We start from the raw sequence: 24059 nt of genomic DNA, 5'->3' as shown, positions 1-24059 counted from the left end.
AACATGTACGTGCAAACTGTGTGTGTACACACACACACACACACACACACACACACACCATTGACATGAGACTATTAACTGCTAATGTTCTTTTTTTATTATACAAACAAGACAATCAAATGTCTACAATACAAAACTAATCCGAACTCAGTTAAAAAGTATGTAGACATTAGTTCATTGGGTTCGCTGAGATCGCGCCTCCTAACGTCAAATCTCTGAAATTACAGAAGATCAAAACAAACATGGCGGCCTCCTTGCTGGTGAGTTCAACTGTCCTGCGAGCATATTTCGTTATTGAGGAAATTGTTACTGTTGTATTTCTCTCCACAACACACGCCAAAATTACAATTTGGTTAGTTTTATAACCGAGAAATTCGTGCAAAGTTTTATTCTACCAAAAAAAAAAAAAAAAACTATAGCAAAATGCACCATGTTACCATGTTTATACCATGGTAATGTGATGTTTAGTTGTTGTAAGTTACCTGGTACCATGGGGTTATGAAGTAGCTACCTAAAATGTATTGTCAAGGAATCAATTAATTCGATTCAAATTCAGGAATTAAATCAATTCCTGACGCAGAATGACATAATTTCAATTAATGAAGGTATATCATTTAAATTAAATAGGCTATTTCAAAGAAACTGTTCCAACAATGTTTAGTATTAATATTAATATTAATCCAGGACCACGTATGGGGTATTTTCAGAAATATTAGATGCTGGTAAAAATCAATGTTTAAAATGTCACCTAAAGAAATTAATTCATCTCATGTTCTCATGAATGTAAAGAAGGCTGATTGTTCAGAATTATAATTGTAACCTTTATATATGTCATGGCACTTGCGTTATATATCACTGCACCGTACAGATCTATCATCCATGAAACCGCAGTACTTCTGTGAGGGCTAAATTCACGCTACAGTTTCACATTCTATATATTATTAGTTTAATAATTTGTTGTTAGCTGCTTTTTAATTTGAAATGTGTTCATCCTCTTAGTAGCATCATGTTGCAAATGATCTTTCTGTCTCATATATTGTCTCTTTATATAAGTCCCATGGCATGCGGAGATGCTCAGCACACACCTGTGCTGCTGCTGCTGCTGCTGTTGCTGTCAGGAGGGGTTTGAGTTCAGCTGCTCCTCCATCCGTCTTCAACGGCCTCTTATTAAAACTCAATCGCTACTTCTATGATGTGGAGCACATTGTAGGTTGGAATCACTGGGCAAGGACGAAACTGGTCCAAAGCAAGAATACGTAAGTGCCAGTGTATGTGTGCTCAGATGTGTTGTTTATGTTGTCTTGTTGCCCAATCGAATATTGCACTCTAAAAGGGAATCATTTTTTATTTATTTCTGAAATGTTGACTTTAAGGTCTTTTTTTCTGTAGGTTTTATGGTTATGTACAGCAGAATTTTGGTGATAATATAGGAGCGGCCTATTATATTCTGACTCTCAGAGGGAGCTTCAGGTAAGAGTCCATGATGTGATGCCCGTTTTTTATATCCTATTTTTTTATGTGTGATAATCAATTAAAAAGTACATTAAAATGAAATTCAAACATTAATTAATTGAATACACATTTTACTGCTGAATCTTTTTTCTGAATTAAAGGTAATTGAGGGCATAAAGTCAGAAATGCAGGGCATCATGAAGAAAAAACATAAGGTTTCATTGGTTAACATTAGTTAATTACAATGAACAATACTTCTGCAACATTTATTAATCTTAGTTAATGTTAATGTATGGTGTTCCTTGCGTGGCGCTCAGAAATAACAGAATATTTTTTATTTCAATTAAATGAATTTACCATATTTTAGTTCTATAGTGTTTTTATTTCATCTTTTCTATTTGTAGGGGATTTTATGGTACTAAAATATATATTTATAAAGTAGCTATAATCCATTTATTAACTTTTTGAGCATAGACCTTGTACCAAACGTTTCCACTAGATGAAATTCGCTTCCCATTAATTTCCAATGCGGTCATTTTTGTGCAAGTGTGACTATCTTTTTCATTTAACCTTTTTTTTGTGTTCACATAGCACATGGCAAAACCTTCTAGCTTTCATGCCATTCTAATGAACTAACAGGAACATGATATTTAGTTTTTAAACCAACATTAACAAAGGTTAATAAATGATGTAAGAGAATGTTCATTGTTAGTTTATGTTAGTTAATGTATTACCTTATGTTATCAAATGAGACCTTATTGTAAAGTCAAACAAAACTGCTTAATTACTTGTGATGCAGGAAATGAGATCATAGAGAGGACCTGCAGAATGTGTGTCATGGACAGGAAGTCCTTAAAGGGATAGTTCACTTTTCATTTAAAATAATAATGGTATTGAAATGAATGGTACAAAAGTTTGTATATGAAATATAACAATATGAAACCAACTTTTTTACTTGATATTAAATATATTTTTGGACACTTCATTGATCATAAAACGTTTATGAACCCATCCAGCTAGTAGATGGTCTCCATTGTGTCTCTCTAGATTTGCAGGCCAGTCTGAATGGTTTCGTCCAGACTCGAGAGGAAGATTCAGGTATGACTTCATGAGCACACCTGACGCACAAATAGAGGAAGTGGATCTGAGTGGCAGCATAATAAACCACAATGGACTCGACAACCTTGGTAATCAACTTCTCCTGATGTCTCAGCCTTTGACTAGTCAAGTAGGAAATCCTTCCTTATTTTGAAGCCAAATTATGTTTTTTTTTTTTTTTGTTCTTGGTGTGAATGGGCCTTAAAGGAGCAGTTCACTTTAAAAAAAAACTTTTGCTGATAATTTACTCACCCCCATGTCATCCAAGATGTCCATGTCTTTATTTCTTCTATCAAAAAGGACTTCAATGGGAACCAAACGGTTCAAGGTCCAAATGAGAGTTTCAGTGCAGCTTCAAAGGGCTTTAAACAACACCAGACGATGAATAAGGGTCTTATCTAGCAATCTTCGAGGGTCTTATAAGTTTTATAAGCACAAATCGCTCGCCTTGCTCCGTTCTGTGATGCGCGTTCGCGACTCTCCTGTTCGAACTCGTTCATCAAAATGAACAAATCTTTTTTCAAGTCATGACTCGAAGGGTCCTAGATAAGACCCTTATTCATCGTCTGGTGTCGTTTAAAGCCCTTTAAGCTGCACTGAAACTCTCTTTTGGACCTTGAATGATTTGGTTCCCAATGAAGTCCATTATATGGAGAAAATCCTGGAATGTTTTCATCGAAAACCTTAATTTCTTATTGGCTGAAGAAAGAAAGACGTGGACATTTTGGATGACATGGGGTTTTTATTCTTATCAATAAACATGAAAAGTGTTCAGCTGCCAGTAAAATATATCATTGCGGTGTATTTTTGTTCTCTGGCTCACTCAAACAAATTGTATCTTCTCAGTAAAGCAGAATAAACTCCAGAGTCTCTCTGTGCGAGGATGTCCTGAAGTGGACGACTGGTTTCTTGCACGTCTTCATGTCTTTGGAGAAAGTCTAGTGGAGTTAGACGTGTCCCACTGCCCTAGAGTCACTGTAGGAGGTCTCGCTGCATTACAAAACCTCAGGTGATTTAATCGCTCTTCACCTGTTTTAGCAGTCCTTTGATTAATATTTCAGTCTGACATGTGTCCCAATTTTTTTTAGGACAACAAATTACCAAATCATACCTTGTTTGTTTTTTTAAACCTCATTTCCTATGTTATTTGAATCATTTATTGTGTTATTCACCCCCTCTGCCTTTACCCCACAGAAAGCTACAGCGTCTGGATATTTCGGGACTTGCCCGGCTTCAGAGTTCGGGCCTGGTCCGGATCCTGCTGGAGGAGATGCTTCCGCACTGTCGGGTCACTGGAGCTGAATACGAACAGGGCCTGATCCAGCCAGACACCCGAGAGCCAACAGAGGAGGATCATGAAGCGTCAGCAAACACTGCAGTCAGACATTTATAAAGTACATGGCTGAGTTATTGTGATGCACCCATGAATGTTCTGTGTACTTATAAATAACTGTTGTAAAATATATTGTACTTATAAGACAGACACAATAAAGTTGTATGTGTAAGTGTTCTTGTTCTTAAAACATGATTTATTCCATATAAATCGCTGCATTCCCACTTGCACTTTACTTACCACAAAAAAACTGAGCAATGTAGTTATGGGAGAAGGTTAGGACGCAGTTAGTCATGCAAAACTGTAAAATAAAGTGCTACCACTTTCCCTTATGAAACAGCACTGCGGTGATACATGGTAATACTATGGGACCATCCATAAAAGGTGTTGAGTCTAATTAGGTGGAGTAAATCCTCTAATCCTTTTTATGGAGGTTTGAGGATACTAGGTCTAAGTGTTAGAAAGACTGAGGCACATGCAATGGAAAGGTGGATGAAGAAATCTCGCTATAGGTAATGTTTTATTTCATGTAACGTTAAATATTGAAACAAACGCGACGTTCAATCAAAAAAAGAGAGAAATATTAGACTTAAAAGTTGACTTTACGGTTTATAACAAGTACATTGTCATTGAAACAAATGTTTTGAACAAATATAATATAAGAACAAATCATTAGTTTGCACCGGAAGATCTGATCAATAAATTGCAGTGAGATATTATGTAGAAATAAATAATATAGAATTGTAAATAATGGTAATTTTCACGATAGCCGATCTGGGTGTGCACGCGAGGTCCAAAAGCTCTATTGGTCTCTAATTGGTCAGATGCGATAAATAAATAAAAATTAAATAGCTGAACATTTTCAGTTTCATTATACGGGTGTAAATTATTTATGATCGACACTTATGAGAAGCGTAAATGGCATATCATGTGATGCGTGTATCTTTTCTCATCTCTGTCAGGAAGGATCACAATCGTTTGTGATCGCCCGATCCGTGTTTTAATTTTATATCCATTACAAGGCCGGGTTTTCATTTGTGAGGTACCAATCATTTACTTTAATGAATTTAAATCATCATACTTTTAGTGTATATGTTTCTCCAAAAATATAAAGAGATGGCAAACTGAGCCTCCATGCGCCCCCTTGAGGATTAACTGTGTATGTGCCATATTAAACATCTACTATCAACATTAGCCAAGCCATCCAAAGAAATATTAGCGACGCACACAAGCAACTGTCCCTTTAATAAAAAAACAAAAACAGTGCTGTCATCTCTTAACTTTATGTGTTTTGGAATTGTATAGTACTGTTTGAAAGCGGATAGATGTCTGAAGGTAATAATGATTATGCCTTTTTGTATAAATGGGTGTTGTCAGATCCAGTTAGCCTTTAGCAAAAGAGAAAGCTAAGTGTGTATTGGAAGTTTTTCGCTGTTTGCGTGATTGATATTTGTTATTTTGACAGTCACATCAGTGTGATATGATTATTGTGTCCTGTAGAGGTTTCTAAAAGGGCAGAAGAGGAGGCTGAGACACCAGATCTCGAGGTAAATAAAGATACAATCGTGAGTTGTTTTAATAGAGATGCATGTGTGTTAGTATTTATTATACATTATATGTTCATTATACCTGGAACACGACACTAAAAACATCATTATACTCATCAAGGCCATGTAATACCATTTAATTTGGGGCTTTTCAAATGCTAAAATACCCTTTTTTGTACCTTGGAAGTACTCTTTGAATTGCTCTGATATACCGAAATACCATGGTATTACTACTTTATGCCATCACTTTACTATGGTAGTGCTACATTATTGTTATAAATATCAACATTATTATTGGTCTATATTTTTTCAGTGGTTAAATATTAAGTAAAAATGAAATAATACAAATTATTATAATTAATTTAATTAATAAAAGGTTTGTTTTACACACAAAAAATAGAAATTGAAAATTGAAAAGCTGCCAATAGAATTTGAAACTGACATCAATGGAACTAATACATCTGTTAATCAAGCAGGAATCGTTATCAACCAATGGCAATTATTAAAAAAGGCCAAATTTCTGTTTTTTCTTTCACAAAACGTGTGTGTATATAAGTGATGAATATGTCAGACAAACATGAGACAAGTACATTTAGCAAACATCCACCATGTGCAGTTACACATATTATTAAGACATTTATTAAGAATGGGTGTTGTTTTCTATTATTGGAGTGGATTGGTAATCTCGGTTACTTTTTTTTGCAGGGTCAGTCTGACGACAGCAGTGACGAGGGCGAAGCTTCGGGAGACACTGAGAGTATGTGTCAAGAAATTTCCCCTTTAAGTACATCTAAAGAGCTCATGTGATCTTGGCTAAAGTTAGATGTTTTTCAGTGGATTTCCTGCGCAGTCTCTTCTCGCGGACTCTCGGTCTGAGTCCTGGAGAGAAAGTCTTGGATGAGCTGACCCTGGATGCGGTCGCTCGCTACATCCTTAGTGGCAAATGTGAGTTGACTTCTCAGATGAGGGTGGTACTGTAGGTGTGAAGTGTGTCATTTTTTAATGTTAAAATACTCTTATATTCCATTCAATATGTACAGCCAACCATAAGAAAGCCAATTAACAGGTTGGCTTCCTGAACAGTATAAACACTGGTGCTGTGAAAATATGACTCTGTTTGAGGAGTCGGTTGTTCAGGATGATTGATGTGTCTGTCTGTGTCAACAGGTAAGAACATTATCTGTATGGTTGGAGCTGGAATATCTACATGTAAGTAAATATCTTATCATAAAATGCAATTAAATTAAGCATAGTTGTTTTTAAATAGATCATACCCTGATTTTTTTATAGACCTGTTATAATGACAGAGCCTTTTTATAACCACTGGCCTATGTGTCTTAGAATTAAACAGGCTATAGTACTTGTAGTATTTTGCGCTGCTGTATTTTACAGAGTTCTGGGGGGAAATAAGAGATCACTGCAAAAGTATTGCTTGCCCTGAGTTTGATATTTATAAGTATGTGTTTTAGTAAAATCAGCATTTTTTGTTTTATTCTATAAACTTTTGATAGCATTTCCCAAATTCAGATAAAAATATTGACATTTAGAGCATTTTCTTTTTTTGAGAAAATATTAATTGGTCAAAATAACAAAAAAAGATGCCAGACCTCAAATAATTCAAAGAAAACAATACTATAGTGAAATAGGTTAAGACAAGAACACGGTTTGGGAGAAGAAATGATGATGATGTATTGACTCATTATTTAAAGCTGCAGTCTGTAGCTTTTTCCATCCATCCATCCATCTTCTTCCGCTCATCCGGGGCCGGGTCGCGGGGGCAGCAGTCTAAGCAGAGATGCCCAGACTTCCCTCTCCCTAGACACTTCCTCCAGCTCTTCTGGGGGGATACCGAGGCGTTCCCAGGCCAGCCGGGAGACATAGTCTCTCCAGCGTGTCCTAGGTCTTCCCCGGGGCCTCCGCCCAGTGGGACGTGCCCGGAACACCTCCCCAGGAAGGCGTCCAGGAGGCATCCGGAACAGATGCCCGAGCCACCTCAGCTGACCCCTCTCGATGTGGAGGAGCAGCGGCTCTACTCTGAGCTCCTCCCGAGTGACCGAGCTTCTCACCCTATCTCTAAGGGATCGCCCAGCCACCCTGCGGAGAAAGCTCATTTCAGCCGCCTGTATCCGGGATCTTGTCCTTTCGGTCATGACCCAAAGCTCATGACCATAGGTGAGAGTAGGAACGTAGATTGACTGGTAAATCGAGAGCTTTGCCTTACGGCTCAGCTCCTTCTTTACCACAACAGACCGGTACATCGACCGCATTACTGCTGAAGCTGCACCGATCCGTCTGTCAATCTCCCATTCCATCCTTCCCTCACTCGTGAACAAAACCCCAAGATACTTAAACTCCTCCACTTGAGGAAGGATCTCTCCACCAACCTGAAGTGGGCAAGCCACCCTTTTCCGGCTGAGGACCATGGCCTCGGATTTGGAGGAGCTTATTTTCATCCCAGCCGCTTCACACTCGGCTGCAAACCGTCCCAGTGCATGCTGAAGGTCCTGGTATGAAGGGGCCAACACGACAACATCATCCGCGAAGAGCAGAGACGAAATCGTGTGGTCCCCAAACCTGACGCCCTCCGGCCCCTGGCTGCGCTTAGAAATTCTGTCCATAAAAATTATGAACAGAACCGGCGACAAAGGGCAGCCCTGCCGGAGTCCAACATGCACTGGGAAGAAGTCTGACTTACTACCGGCAATGCGAACCAAGCTCCTGCTTCGGTCATACAGGGACCGGACAGCCCTTAGCAAAGGACCCCGGACCCCATATTCCCGGAGCACCCTCCACAGGCCGCCTCGGGGGGACAGTCGAATGCCTTCTCCAAATCCACAAAACACAGTCCCTCCAGAAAAACGCGATTATGCGATCGCTGAATTCAATGCAAAATCAGCCAAAGTCCGCATATTTATGCGGGGGCCGCATTTTTTCAAATACGCCGCACTTTCGCCGCATAAATTGCCGATTTCCGTGCAAAATATGTGGGGTTTGCATAATTTCATAATCCTCGCATTTTCGTTGCAAAAAAAGTCACATGTATCTTAGCAGAAAGTTGAAAAATGTGCGTTTGCTTCACACAAGAGCAGCCATTTCCCCCTGTTTCCATGGGAACGTTATGAAGTGACGCAATTACGCGACGCCAGACAGACTCACGGAGGCGATTGACATCTCACAAATCAAACTCGTATAACTGTCTCACACGTTCTACCGTCACATCGTTACTTAATAAACAACATAATATAAAAGAAGTAGCATCAAACAGAAATTACCCGCACACATGGGGCGTTCGAGGCGCACATATAACACTGCAGAGAGTTCAACAGGGAGCGCGCAGCTCTTAAAGGGGCCACACCTTATTTACGCTCGTTACAGTCTGAAATAAAACAAGATGAGAAATTAAATATTCCCAGCACTTTCTATGATGTAGTATTCTTGCTTATCAAAGGAAATAATAAAAAATGACTCTTACATTTAGCCTAGTGAGAACAGGATGTTGAGGGAATAACTTTTTTTCTCTTTTTTATCAAACCACAATTTTTGCAAGTTCCCTCAATTTTTGCAAATTCCTGCAATTTCATCCCATAAAATTGCATAAATATCCCGCATATTCTTTCCATCGCATTTTTAAAGAAAACGGGCCACGTAATCAAGGATTTTTGCCCGCAACAATCACAAAAAAACTCCGCGTTTTTCTGGAAGGACTGAATACTATTATGGTAAATGGTATATATAAATCGCAAATTTTTTCACATATTTTTGGAAATTACCACCACAAAATCAGTCATTTTGATCGCAAAAATCACAAAAAAAAATCGTGAAATCCTGGAGGGACTGAAAACACATGTGGACTGGTTGGGCAAACTCCCATGAACCCTCCAGCACCCTGTAGAGAGTATAGAGCTGGTCCAGTGTTCCACGGCCAGGACGAAAACCGCACTGTTCCTCCTGAATCCGAGGTTCCACTATCGGCCGTATTCTCCTCTCCAGTACCCTGGCATAGACTTTCCCAGGGAGGCTGAGAAGTGTGATCCCCCTATAGTTGGAACACACCCTCCGGTCCCCCTTCTTAAAAAGAGGAACCACCACCCCGGTCTGCCATCCCAGAGGCACTGTCCCCGACCGCCATGCGATGCTGCAGAGGCGTGTCAACCAAGACAGCCCCACACCATCCAGAACTCCTTGAACTGCCACCTTAACGTGGTGGAGGGGTTTGAGTACCCGAATGACCCTAGGAGCTATGTTGTCTGGGGCTATATGCCCCTGGTAGGGTCTCCCAAGGCAAACAGGTCCTAGGCGACGGGTCAGACTAAGAGCGGTTCAAAAACCGCTTATGATGCAAATATATTCAAGGACCGTGACGTCGCCCGGTATGGCGCAGCCGGGGCCCCACCCTGGAGCCAGGCCCGGGGTTGGGGCTCGTATGCGAGCGCCTGGTGGCCGGGCCTCTCCCCACGGGGTCCGGCCGGGCTCAGCCCGAAGAAGCGACGTGGGACCGTCTTCCCGTGGGCTCACCACCTGCAGGAGGAGCCGTAAGGGGCTGGTGCAGAGAGGATTGGGCGGCAGTCGAAGGCAGGGGCCTCGGCGACCCAATCCCTGGACACGGAATCTAGCCTTAGGGACGTGGAACGTCACCTCACTGGCGGGGAAGGAGCCCGAGATTGTGTGTGAGGTTGAGAGGTTCCGACTAGAGATAGTCGGAATCACCTCTACGCATGGCTTGGGTTCTGGAACCACAATCTGTAGCTTTTTTTGGATTAAAAATTATCCATAATACATGTTTGAGAAAATTCGTAACCAGCCAGTGTTTAAAACTCGTTCAGATTGTTTCAAATCAGCTTTACAGTGACCAACAGGGACATAATAATTCAATGACACACACACAAAAAAACTTAAATTCTTCTGTATATCAAATCTAAAAAGACAAAAGTGTAATTGTTTAGCTGAAGTCAGTTCAGTGTTGATTCAGTTTGGTTCAAAAACTGTGTAAAAAAAATAAATTATGAAGTGAGTTCAACTCATCTATAAAGCATCTCTGGAGAAAACAGTGATGTCATCGTCAACTCATTTCAGTTCTCACCCAATAGCGTCAGTGAAGTCAAGTCCCTAATATTGCCAGCAAGCCAGAGGTGACCGTGACAGAAATGGAGGAGATTGGGTTGGCCATGACAGGGTCTTAAATGAATATAGCAAATAAATGCTGTAAATGACAATATTATTATTTTAAACTTGGAAGAAATTGTATTAGTTGCTTCTAGAATGAAACAAAAAAAAATTATTTTACTCAAACACACACATACTGTATAAATAGTAAATCCAGATCATTTTGCAGTGGTCTCGTTTCTTTCCAGAGCTGCATGAATATATTCTGTAAATGCAAATTATTTGTGGTCATACTATTTTATTTTTTAAATGTATTTATTATTGATAAGGACTTTTTTGCCAAAGGTAGACGGTCACATTTGGCCCTCTAGTGGTTAAAAATCAAAACTACATGCATTTTGCAGAAGAACATTGTCTCTGCGTGACTGTGTGGATGAATATTATTCTTCAGCTAATAAAACATTCACTACTAGGCTTTAGATGGAAAGCTGACTACCCGAAGACGTTACTGTAGCTTTACCCATCAATGCTTTACAATGAACTCAGCTAGAGAGCTACATATGGCAGTTTATCTGTTCAGTTAAATACCATACTCCCCTGTTGAGTAATAAAAGCACTTCTACAACATTTCAAATCCCTCAGTTCTCGTCATCTCTGAAAAGCCAATCCAATGTTGGTTCTTGTTTTATTACGAGCTCTGTCGCGTTCCCTTCTCTCCAGCAGACGCTCCTCTGTTCGCCGTTTGTTTAAAACGGGTGATTCCTGGAGGTTGGAGATTTACCTGCTCCATGTCAAGCTTTCTCACTCGCTGTGACGACTAACCTCAGACACTTTAACACCAGACACACGTCAAAGTAGTTGGAGCAACTGATGAAACATCAGTTTCCTGTAAAAACCATCATGTCAGATCTAAAATATAAACGCTAACGTGAATTAGGTTAAGACAAAAACATGTTTTAGAAGAAGGATTGATGATGTATTGACTCAATCTGAATCTGAACTGTTATTTAAACTGTGATAGTTACATAGTGTGCCTTTAACTAACCTGTAAATTCCTCATAATTTAGCTGCTGGAATCCCAGATTTCCGTTCTCCTGGCACTGGTCTATACGCCAATCTGCAGAAGTACAACCTGCCTTACCCTGAGGCCATCTTTCAGATCGACTATTTCAAGGTCTGGTTGTGATACTGAAGAAATGCTGCTGTCTTACTTTGATTGTTTGTCATCTATGACGACAAAAGTCATATTTGAAAGTCTTTTTCCAGAAACATCCGGAGCCCTTCTTCGCTCTGGCCAGAGAGCTATACCCGGGACAGTTTAAGGTACTTTATGAATCTGTATACTCTTTTCCTTCAAATGGAAAAATCCTGCAAACTTTACAGATTTGTTTTCATTTGTTAATGGGGGTGTAATGATACACAAAACTGACAGTTCGGTTTTCCCACGGTTTTGACTTCTCAGTTCGGTTCGGTTCGGTTTAGAAATTTGTTTTAAACAGTGGTTTAATGAAAAAAATGTCTTTGTCTTTAAATTAATTCAATTACAATTAAACGTTTCACAAGGATTAAAAAAAAATCTGCTGATGCTGTAAACTATATAGGGAGCCGCACATTACTATAACATTAAAGGTTGTAGCCTAGACTTTTAACCTAAATTCATTTATTTATATTTATTTTTTTAGATATAATAATCAACACACAACACGTTGTATGAAAACATGTAAACTGAACATAAAGCAGTTTTTGCATTAACTTGTGTTTTTACTCAAATTTTTTATTGAAATATAATAATTTACACAGTTGTCATTTTCATGAAAGATATTTTAAACATACATTAAATAATCACGTTCGGTACCCAATGAGAGTATCGCGATTCGAATCGTGAGTTCTGTATCGCGGTTTTTCAGTTCGTTTCGAATATCGTTACACCCCTATTAGTTAACTACATTAGTTAACTTAAACTAACAATGAACAAAACTTCTACAGCATGTATTAAAGGGTTAGTTCACCCCACAAATAAAGAAAAATATTTTGAAGAACGATTGTAACTTTGGCACCATTGACTTCCATAGTATTTTTTTTTTTTACTATGAAAGTCAATGGTGCCAAACAACTGTTTAATTCCAATCGTTCTTTAAAATATCTTCCTTTGTGTTCAGCAGAAGAAAGAAACGCATACCAGTTTGTAACAACTTGGGGGTGAGTAAATAATGACAAAATTTTCATTTTTGGGTGGAGTATCGAAACTGACTGGCCCAAAAGTTATTAAAGACATCGTTCAAAAGTGTCCGAGTGAAAGTATTCTCGTCGCTTGATAAAGTTAAGATTGAGCCACTGTAGTCACTTGGACTATTTTAACGATGTCTTTAATAACTTTTCTGGGCCGGCCAGTTTCGATCCCTCAAGCCTATGGACTAGTATGGAGGAGTGATCCAGCTCTCAGAAATATCTTCATTTGTGTTCTGAAGATGAATGAAAGTCTTACGGGGTTGGAACAACATGAGGGTGAGTAAATAATGACAGAATTTTCATTTTGGGGTGAACTAACCCTTTAATAATAGTTAATGTTAATCTCAGCATTATTAAAATCAAAAGTTATTTAAAGTGGGTAAATGTAAAAGACCTTCATCAAAATTGCTTCAGTATGCCACAGTTACTGCAGCAGTGGGTGCCATGAGATCTATAAATATATGAAGTGTGGTTACCGTAGGTGAAAAGGGGTGAAGTTTCAAGAGTTTTTGAGCATGTTAATGGCCTGAAAGTTTGAAGGTTTGCCATAGGGAAACAATAGGGCCCTTCATCCCTTAGGCTTGGGCCCTAATACATGCTGTAAAATATATATTGCTCATTTTTAGTTTATGTAAGTAAATGCATTAACTAATGCATTAACAAATGAGACCTTATTGTAAAGTCTTATCATAAATCCAATTTTAGCAGTGTGGAGTATTTGTTTTTAAAATACCGGTCATTCGTTTGCAAGCATAGAATAAAGGAATAGAGACGTATAATGTGTATTTGAAAAATAAAATTTTGTATTTGGCGTACACTGTGATTCCACATTTCATTATTATTATTTTACACATATTACATGGTCTTCTTTGTCATGTAATGAGGTTTAAAAGGTACCACATACCAGTGTTGTAGTACTCGAGACTTGGACTCGTCTCGGACTCGGTCTCGAGACCATATTTTAATGGTCTTGGTCTTGTCATGGACTCGTGTGCATTTGGACTCGGAATTGACTCGTACTCGAACATTTTTTTTTTTAGGACTCGGATTTATTCCCGAGTCCACTCGTGTTCAATTCAAAATATTTTTCATGATTATTAATGTATGTTAATAAAATATTTCTTTAAATTGATTGACACGCCCAGTGATTGGTGATTTTCTAGTGCGCAACTGCGCATGACAAATTGTAATAAAATTACTTTTAACACCACCTACTATGTGGCCTTTTTACCCTAAACTGATCATATTTTTTAAACTCTAAGTAAATTCAGTAAAAAAAAAAAAAGGATTTCTCTAAGTAAATAAAAGTAAATTAGGTAATCAACCCTCACTGGTCTCGGTCTCGACTCGGACTCGACCGTCTCTGGTCTCGGTCTCGACTCTCTATGGACTCGGTCTAGACTCGGACTCGACTCTCTCTGATCTCAGTCTCGACTCGGACTCGAGTGAGTTGGTCTCGACTACAACACTGCCACATACAAATAATGACCCATCTGATGAATGTAGTTTGACTGTTGCATGCGCTTTGATATCTCCAGCCCACAGTGTGTCACTATTTCATGAAGATGCTGAAGGACAAAGGCCTACTGAGTCGCTGCTACTCTCAGGTAAGACGGTGTTCGGCTGCATATTTTGAATAAATGCACTTTGCGAGCGAAAAACATTATATATATATTCTTTCAGAATATCGATACTCTAGAGAGAGTTGCCGGTTTGGAGGGTGAGGACCTGATTGAAGCTCACGGCACATTTCACACCTCTCACTGCGTGAGCTTCCTCTGTCGCAAGGAGTTCTCCATGGACTGGATGAAAGGTGCAGTGTTGAACACTGACATGTCTCTGTGTGCAGTTTTAAATGAGATGCGGCAATGTTTTTTTTGCTTCACTATTTTTAATCCATGTTTCGCAGATCAAATTTTCTCTAAAGATATTCCTAAGTGCGATTCCTGTGGAAGCCTGGTTAAACCTGGTAAGAACCTTTTCTTTTTCCTATTAGGATTAGTTTTTGGATTCAAGACCCAAAAATGATAGTTCTGTCATCATTTATTAGCTCTCATATTGTTCCAAAACTATGGTTTTCTTTCTTTCACAAAACACAAAAGATATATTGCAGAATCTCTTTAGCATAAATGGGGAATGAACAATTTTTATGCCATAAAAGTTCCATAAGTGTGAGGAACAGTCCTATATTCACTCCGTCATTAAATTAGGGCTGTTCGATTCCGATTCCGATTCTTGGTTCTGGAATCGAAAAGAATCGATTCCAGAATCAATTGCTCAGTTTTTTTTTTTTATACCAATCGTGTCTTACCGTTCCACACAGTGACAAACTTTCTACATCGGGCGTGACAAAGCGACCGTTGCGAATCCAGTTGTCCTTCTTATTAGACTATTGCGAGTGCTGCATGGTCATAAATATAACGAGGCATTTTACTTCCATGCATGAAAATGAGTCCATGCTCCCCCGTGAGAACATTTTAAATATTCCATATTTTAAAGCATCAATCTGATGCATTTTGAGATGCATTTTTTGCAAACATGGGGAGAGAAACTTAACTTCAGCCATTGTTCAAAATATGGCCTCCGTATAGACCATTTCACAAAATGTAAACAACACTGGTCCAGAAGCACTTCCTGTTTCAGTTTGTAACTGTTTTCTTTATTTCACATGTAAAGAAAACATCTTAAAGATGTTTGTTTAACTTTTTGATTCAGTTTTAAATGTTCTGTTGGTTGTATTTTATCCCAGCTTTTATGTAGTTTTAAAAAACAGGAAGTGCTTCTGGACCAGTGTTGTTTACATCTTGTGAAATGGTCTATAGCATATGCTGTGTTCAATGATCGTCAATTTTACCAGCGCAGTAAAAAAAAAAAAAAAAAAGTAGAATTTTTATAACTCTAGTGTTGAACTGACAATCAGTCTTTTGTGTGTTAAAGAAAAACAACAAATCAAAAAAAAGAGAGATCAAGAATTATACTAGATTAGTGGATACAGTAAAACTTAGTCTAGAAAAACAATAATTGTATAAAGTCTGAACATTTAGTGAAAAAAAACATGTGGGGAACAAATAAGAGACAATATGTGTAGCTAACTATATATATATAAGTTAGTTAAAGCATTTTGAAATATAGCGCAGCTGAGAGGACAGAACAGAACAAAAAAGGCTATTAATAATCTTTCATTGCGCAAAAAGTAGCCTATATAATAATATGATTATGAAAGAGTCCAATACAGTGTGGCATTTTATTTTTCATTTTATGTGAAACCATAGCTTTATCGAATCAAGTATAATAATAGTAACATTGAATCATTTTGGAGAGAGTTCTATCGTTGACTGTCATAACCGAACGCGACGCGCTGTTTGAACACTGGAGAATGACTGACAGGAAAAAGTTTACGTGAATTTATCGCAAATTTTTGTCGAATCTCACGTAACGTAGCACCACTCTAGACCTTGGAGGAATTCTTCGTCGCGTGAGTGATTGATTTTTGTCGACTGATTTCATAAATCAGATTTATTTGTCCTAAATTACAACGAGTAAGATAAAACCCTGGAACCGATTCTAAAGATTTCATTGAGTCAGTCATTACACTGATTGCCCTAAAACATACTCTGTGTCACGAATGGATCCATTTATTTAGTCTGAACTTTATTTAGTTACAGGTGACGTGATTGTGTTGACAAATGAAATCGGTGACAGGCCGCGGTTTGAGTTAAAAAAAAATATTAAAGGAGGAGTCGATTCCCCTTAATGGAATCGATTCCAACCTTTGGAATCGACTCTCAATTCCTAACGCCTCGGAATCGAGGAATCGATTCTTTTTGGAATCGATTCCCAGCCCTACATTAAATAGCTTCCCTTGGTGGCTAGTCTCTTTTTAAATTCTTATGGTTTTAGCCTCTTTCCTTTTTCAGATATTGTGTTTTTCGGGGAGAATCTACCTCCTCGATTCTTCACTTCCATGAAAATGGTGAGGATTAAGCCTATATTCAAGGTCAAAGCCAGTCGTTCCACATTTTCAGTTCGACTCTTACTGTCTTCCCACTGTTGTACCGCAGGACTTTCCTCGATGTGATCTTCTCATTATAATGGGCACATCCCTACAGGTTCAGCCATTCGCATCACTAGTCAGTAGGTAAGCATGTCTCCAGGTATCCACTTAATGCCGAATGAATGTGCATTAAATGAAAATGAATAATGTTGGTTCATTTTATTTTTATAACAATTAACATTGAATGATGCGGATCAAAAATTAAAATTTTGTGCAAATCTGCAGTTGTTTAAACCTCTTGCTCATTTCAGTTCATTTCAAGTTTATTGTCATATGCGTATTAGTACAGAGTACCACAGCAATGAAATACAATGTGCCTTGGCACTCTCTCAGCACCAGCCAATAAATAACAATTGAAATAACATTAAAAACATCCAAGCACAGTAAATATAGTAACTAAGCTCCTTAAAGGAGTAGTTCACTTTTAAAAAAAAACTTTTGCTGATAATTTACTCACCCCCATGTCATTTCTTTCTTCAGTCGAAAAGAAATGAAGGTTTTTGATGAAAACATTCCAGGTTTTTCTCCATATAATGGACTTCAATGGGAACCAAACGGTTCAAGGTCCAAATGAGAGTTTCAGTGCAGCTTCAAAGGGCTTTAAACGACACCAGACGATGAATAAGGGTCTTATCTAGGATCTAGGATCGAAAAAAAGATTTGTTCATTTTGATGAACGAGTTTGAACAGGAGAGTCACGAACGCTCATCACAGAACAGAGCAAGGCGAGCATTTGTGCTTATGAAACTTAAACTTTTTTATTTATTTTTTAAATGAGCGATCGTTTCGCTTGATAAGACCCTTATTCATCGTCTGGTGTCGTTTAAAACCCGTTGAAGCTGCACTGAAACTGTCTTTTGGACCTTGAACCGTTTGGTTCCCATTGAAGTCCATTATATGGAGAAAAATCCTGGAATGTTTTCATCAAAAACCTTCATTTCTTTTCGACTGAAGAAAGAAAGACATGGACATCTCGGATGACATGGGGGTGAGTAAATTATCAGCAAGAGTTTTTTTTAAAAGTGAACTACTCCTTAAATGTATTGTCTTCTCTGCAGAGTGTCAAACAGCTGTCCTAGACTGCTCATCAATATGGAGAAAACCGGACAGGTCTGTAATTGCTCATCTAATTATAAGAAACATTTGAATGAAACAAATTAGTTTTATAATTACATTCTTGTCTTTCTCCGACAGTCGGAATTTGGCACGGGGTTATTCGCTTTTGGAGGAGGAATGGACTTTGACTCGGATAAAGCCTACAGGTGAGGTCATGTTCAACAGCGTGTCTTCTTGAGGCCTGGAACACAAAGAGCATTGTGAAGTGCTGGACAAAACTAGTACACTGTAAAATCCAACACTTGTTCAAACTAACACTTTTTTTAGTTAACTTTACTTAATGTTAAGGATCCTGGCAAGATCCTTGACTGGTGGTGTGAAGAAGCATTTAGACACGTACATGTATAAGTGAGATTTGCGAACATTGACTTTATTGATCGTTCACAGAGATGTGGCTCACCTGAGCACCTGTGATGACGGCTGCATGGCTCTTGCCGAACTGCTGGGCTGGAAGGTAAATACAGTAAATATTCACATTCAGATGTGACATTTTATTTAAATCAGTAAAAATGTTCCCCTCTTAAAGTGTTTGTTGCATGAGATGTCAACCTTTTTGATTTCAGGCAGAGCTGGAAGAGATGGTGAAGCGTGAACATGCTTTGATTGACAGCAAAGAGGATAAAAAGAAAGACAAGGAAGCCAATCAGAGCTCCAGTAGCACAGGGGCGGAGCCTGGGAAGACTGACAAGACAGAATAACCAATCAGAGCATGCAGAAGGTTCACATGGCAGCCCTAATAGATCTCCGTAATTCACTCTGGCCTTGTCACTTCTAATCTCTATCATGTTTTTCTGTTTCTCTGAGCTGTTTTGTCTGTAATAGCAAAATAGATGCTATAGAAATGCTACCGAAACCACAAAGAGCTCAAACAGGAACAGATAGACGGCAAACGCTTTAGCAGAAGCGTTGGTGTTCTGCTTTGGCCAAGAGACTGCTCTGACAAACAGTTTGTGAAACACAATTATAAAAAAAACATAATGCTTTAAATGTATTTTTTTAAAGCTGATAAGCATTACACTTGGCTTTATCACATGTTTAATCTTGCAAAAGCATATGTGTCTGAAACAAGCCGCAGCGATGTGGTGTGTTGTCAAATGAGACTTTGGCTTGAAAAGTTATTTATGAGTGAAACACAGGAAAACATGGTGAGGTCAAATTTTGTTTTCAACATTTATTCTACTTTAAGAAAATGAAGCGTACTCTAAGGACCATTGAGATTTTTTTGCACTGTGACATTATTTTCATTAACTAAAATTTTACGTAAATTAAATAGAATTTATACAAAAAGCTGTACAACAAATGATAGCATGCTGTATAAATTCTTTATTTAAATGCATTTTTTTTTTTTGCACTACTATAATGAGATTTACATTTATTTGCGTTTAAATGCATTTGTGTTAAGTCTGAGGTAAATTCTTAACAGATTTCATGAAATTCACCATAGTTTTAATAAGGGTGTACCTTGTCAATAAGACTTTTCTTTTTTGTGCTCAAAAAATCATTTTTAGATTTTAGTAGTCTATAATGTTATATTTTTAAAAGGTTTAATGAATTATTAATAATATCTACTGGATATAAACTATTCTAATACTTATGCCTGTTTTTTTTCTTCTTTGGATGCTTATCTTTGGTTTGGAATGATATCCACCCTATGCTTCAGTTGTGTAAGAGGAAGTTGGCCCAGTAGTGTTTTACAACATTACTATTATATCTGATTGAGCCCTTACTTGGAAACAAGAACAAGTTTTGTATGTATGCATGTGGTGTGATGTTGTCAAAAGGCATTAAAACTACATAACTCCCACAGGCCAACTATTAACCTTGTGTCATATCCATATCTTTAAGCTTAAGCTTATGATGTTTTGATGAAAAATTGTGTCCCTTTATTGTGTAGTTTTAGTATTAGTTTTTTAGGGAAGGACTACATGCCTGCGCACATACATTTAAAAACGCATACCTGTATAGAATGAACTCTTAATACACATGTGCACGCCATCAGTGTACTCACTGGTTCACATTTTTAAAGTTTGTGTAGAAAGAACTTCTGTTAAAATATGTTGTGTTAGCGCCCCCTAAGTTAATAATGATCATTGTAATGGAAATGAACCAATTTAAACTAATTTTAGCTGGAAAATAACTTCATTCTAGAGTTGTCATAAAGCGTATCTACATTGTTAAAAGCGCTATATAAATGAAGATGACTTGAATTGTTGTAAGTTTGTTAGCAATAATCAATAATATATGCATAATAGCCTCTAATTTCACACTGTTTAATAATTAGGAACACTGTTTTGTTCTTAATGTTGTAGTAATACATTCATGAACGACCCCTCCTTATTTATTGCATAAGCTAAAACTTTATTTTGATGGTCCACTTTAGATATTCTATAAGTAACTTTACGACTACATATCAACAACCAGTCACTAGATTATTAGTAGACTGTCTAATTAATATCTACAGTAACACTTTATTTTGATGGTCTCCTGACTAGAAGTAACTGCAAGTACATGTCAACTTACAGTATGTGTCTTGTGAGCCCTCCTCCCTCATTGGTTTAAGCAGAGAAACATGAAAAGTTGGTGTGATAGGGAGTTGTAACTTGAAAGGTACAGGATCAATTTGACAGATGATTTTCTAACGGATCAACATACCTGGGAGTGGACTTTATTGCAAGGAAGCTGCAGATGGAGTACTCTGGTTGACAGCCCCTCCCACTGAGTATATTTGGGGAAGGGGAATGAGTTGATGTGATGCCTTGGAGAATCTGTCGACAACTGTCAAAATGGCTGGAAACCCTGTGAGCAGGGTCCGTGATGAAATCCACTGCAATATGAGACCGACAGAGAAGGCAGAGGATGAAGGAGTTTAGAGGGAAGTTGCCTGGAATATTTTTATGTGGCAAGGGAAAACCGGTTCTACTAGCCTGTTGGTAGCTTGGATTCCTGGATTGAATCTGGTTGAACAGTGAACCCCTTGGAGAATTCTCTGGTCCAAAGGGTTGGGTACCTCCAACATCTTCCATGAGAGAGCCGCACTGGGGTAGAGTCTTGAGGGTGAACCATGACGTTGGCTTGTGCCTTAGATGAGTCCATGGCTACACCCTCAGGAGAGATACGGAGACTACGGTCTTGTAAAACTTTTTTTTTTTATCTTGGCATAAAACTGCTGTTAAACGAGGCATTGTAGAACAGCTCTGACATGCTGGACTTTACTAATCAAGGAAAGTGGAGTAGATCAGGATGGTAAATGGTAAATGGACTGCATTTATATAACGCCTTCATAGACCTAATGGCCACCAAAGCGCTTTACATTTGCCTCACATTCACCCATTCATACACTCATTCACACACCGACGGCGGTGTCAGCCATGCAAGGAACCGAGGATTGAACCACCAACCTTTCGGTTCGTAGACAACCCACATGAACCACTGAGCCACTGCCGCCCAATCCTGCCGCCCAATCCCCAATATCCAATCCTGTTCCTGGAGGGCCACTCTCCAACAAAGTTTAGCACCAACCCCAATTAAACACATCTGAATCAGCTAATCAAGGTCATACAGGCATATTAGAACCTTCCAGTCAGGTGTGTTTTGGGCAAGTTGACGCTAAACTCTACCAGTCATGTTCGAATTCAAGGAGGAGTGACAATCGACTTTCAAGTGAATTCGGGAGTTAGAGAGGGCTGCATTCTTTCTCCCAGCCTGTTCAACAGTGTTGTGGACTGTATCATGAGGCAGATCTTCTTTGGATGATGCGGAGTGAGATTTGGAGCTTGGGATGATGAACATGCCACAGATCTGATGTACGCTGACGATAGTATTTTTCTCACAGATGATGATGCCGAAGCCTCCACAATTATCCAGGATATCGCCGGGCTTAAAATCAACAATGTGAAAACAGTTGTTATGACCTCAGACAACTCTCCGGCAGTTGTATACCTTAATGGAATCCAGCTAGAACAAGTCAAAACATTCAAATATCTGGGGTCGACCATTCAAGGTAACAAGATTGCAGCATCAGTTGACATTACCCACCGAATCGGATCAGCTACTTCGGCCTTTGGTTCGACTTCCTGGTGCATCTGGAAGAAAAAGTCTCGTTTTATACCGCACTCTGATTCTACCAATCCTCCTAAATGGAGTGGAAACTTGGGTAATCTTAGAGGCAGACGTGAGAAGATTGGAGGCATTCCAAATGCGCTGCCTCCCCCGGATTCTTCGAGTTACACTCCTTGACAAGATTCTGAATGAGGAAGTTCACCATCGCTGTTCACACCAACTGGAAATCAACGTCCTGATTAGGCGTGCCCACCTCCGATGGTTTGGACATGTTTGCAGGATGGATGAGCACCGTCTTCCACACCGCACCCTATGGCAAACCCGGCCAGACAGCTGGAAACTATTAAGAAATGCACCGAAAAAGATGTGGATCAAACAAGTGGAGATGGATCTAGCTATTTCATCCGATTATGCCAACAAGAACGTGGTTCAGGACAGGAAACAGTGGAGAAAGATTGTGGAGTTCGTATACAAAGGCAATTTCCGTTCAGCACCCACCCACCCAAATAAAGCTAAACTCTGCAGGACAGTAGTGGCCCTTCCAGGATGAAGTTTGGAGACCCCAAATATAGATCATGACCCAATTGCCCAGGGATTCTCTGGAGATGTCATTGATAAAGGCCTGGAAGACAGATGAACTGTTGGATAGCCCGAACAACATCACCAGATGTTCATAGTGCCCTGTGCAAGGGGAAAAGGCCACCTTCCATTCGACCCCCTCACGGATGTTGATCAAGTTGTACAAGTTGGTCTAGTTGTGTGAAGATCTTCACTGACCTCAACTGTTTTAAAGGCTGCAGGAACAAGGGGTAAATGAAAGTGATACTTAATGGTGATAGCATTCGCACGCCGTTAATCAATGCACGGACGGAGAAACCCGCTCTTCTTTCCCATGAAAAAGAAGCCGGCGGAGGCAGGGAAGTTACCTGGTTGGATGAAGCCTTTCTCTAGTGCCTCAGTAATGTACTCCTCCATGGCTTTGGCCTGAGGTTCTGAAAGGGGGTATATATCCATCCGTGAGGGGGAGAGGGTACTTGACAAAATGTCAATAGAACATACGTACACAGGAGCGATGTAGAGAAAATTACGTGGCCTTAGACTTTGCGAATGCTTCATGGAGATCAGAATAATAGGAGGGCAGGGCCAGAGTGTTCTCATCTCTGGTCACTGCTGTAGTGCTTACTGGAGGGAGAGTGGGTTGTACTAGAAGGTTGAGACAGAAATGAGAGTAGGTGGAGCCCCAACAAGAGATTTGTCCCTTTCAAATTGGTGGAAAGATGTGTGCCCAATGCAGACAAATTGGTGGAGTGATGTGTGCTCAATGGGCGACCCTCTAGCACTGTAGAGGAACACAAAAAACAAGAGAGCAATCAAAGAATCAACCAAACTAAAATTTATGAAATTGCCTGCTGCCTCTGAATCTAAATTGGCTGATACAGAATGTGCCTCATCATGAACATATAATATAACTGGGACTTCTAACTGGCCTACAAAAAGTAGATTAAAAAAATCCAAACTCACCACCGAGTGTCACTCCTTCCTAGGGGACGAATCAGAAAGGCAGCCAGGAGGTGTCCTGATTGGCCACAGTAAAGTCACAGATGAGCTCTTATGCTCCTCAGCCAACATAGAAGATTGACCCACCTGTATTGGTTTGGGATCGCAGGTGTCTGGGTTGCATGTTGTGAAGGCCTGCATGTGGAATCATAAAGCGAAGTCAGCGGCTGAACTCTGTACTTGTTTCAGGCTCAGCAGGATCTCCCCTGCATCTTTATCCCCTCAGAATGCTTGAGCAGTTCCCGATTGCAGGAGATATACCGGGACCGCATTTCGCTTTCATGATTCCAAAAGGTGGTGGTACAGTCTCACTCAAGACTCTTCAGTGGTATAAAGATATGATGCTTTATTTAGTTCGGGGGAAGCACATTCCCCTCGGACGGCATACCAAATACACATAAACCTTTATCTAATTATATATAATGGCGCTTTTCCACTACACAGTACCAGCTCGACTTGACTCGGCTCGCCTTTGTTCGGTTTTCCACTGTGTAAAAGTTGTACCTGTACC

At 39.2% G+C, this 24059-nt stretch overlaps 2 protein-coding genes across 3 annotated transcripts; both read left to right on the top strand.

Moving 5' to 3' along the window:
• The first annotated feature begins 106 nt into the window (after window positions 1-106).
• Window positions 107-4060, top strand: dmac2 (distal membrane arm assembly component 2). Its single transcript, XM_039654176.2, has 6 exons — window positions 107-260; window positions 1054-1256; window positions 1390-1470; window positions 2500-2639; window positions 3397-3559; window positions 3745-4060. Exons 1-6 carry the CDS (start codon window positions 243-245, stop codon window positions 3941-3943), a joined length of 804 nt encoding a protein of 267 aa, XP_039510110.2. The 5' UTR covers window positions 107-242; the 3' UTR covers window positions 3944-4060.
• Window positions 4061-5056: 996 nt separating this feature from the next.
• sirt2 (sirtuin 2 (silent mating type information regulation 2, homolog) 2 (S. cerevisiae)) lies at window positions 5057-19751 on the top strand. Of its 2 annotated transcripts, none has more exons than XM_039654280.2 (16): window positions 5057-5218; window positions 5384-5430; window positions 6136-6187; window positions 6265-6375; window positions 6598-6639; window positions 11601-11707; window positions 11800-11856; window positions 14301-14369; window positions 14446-14575; window positions 14672-14731; window positions 16680-16735; window positions 16824-16900; window positions 17875-17926; window positions 18011-18078; window positions 18320-18386; window positions 18496-19751. In XM_039654280.2, the coding sequence occupies exons 1-16, from the start codon at window positions 5209-5211 to the stop codon at window positions 18628-18630; spliced, it is 1140 nt and encodes a 379-aa protein (XP_039510214.2). In that variant the 5' UTR covers window positions 5057-5208; the 3' UTR covers window positions 18631-19751. The 2 variants fall into 2 exon arrangements, with proteins under 2 accessions (XP_039510214.2, XP_039510215.2); XM_039654281.2 differs by having other exon boundaries at window positions 5349-5430.
• Window positions 19752-24059: the final 4308 nt, after the last annotated feature.

This window comes from Pimephales promelas, chromosome 16 (genome assembly GCF_988280905.1).
Source record: "Pimephales promelas chromosome 16, fPimPro1.hap1.1, whole genome shotgun sequence".
Lineage (NCBI taxonomy): Eukaryota > Metazoa > Chordata > Actinopteri > Cypriniformes > Leuciscidae > Pimephales > Pimephales promelas.
The sequence above is the reverse complement of the archived record's forward strand: the minus strand, read 5'-3'. Positions and strand labels throughout refer to the sequence as shown.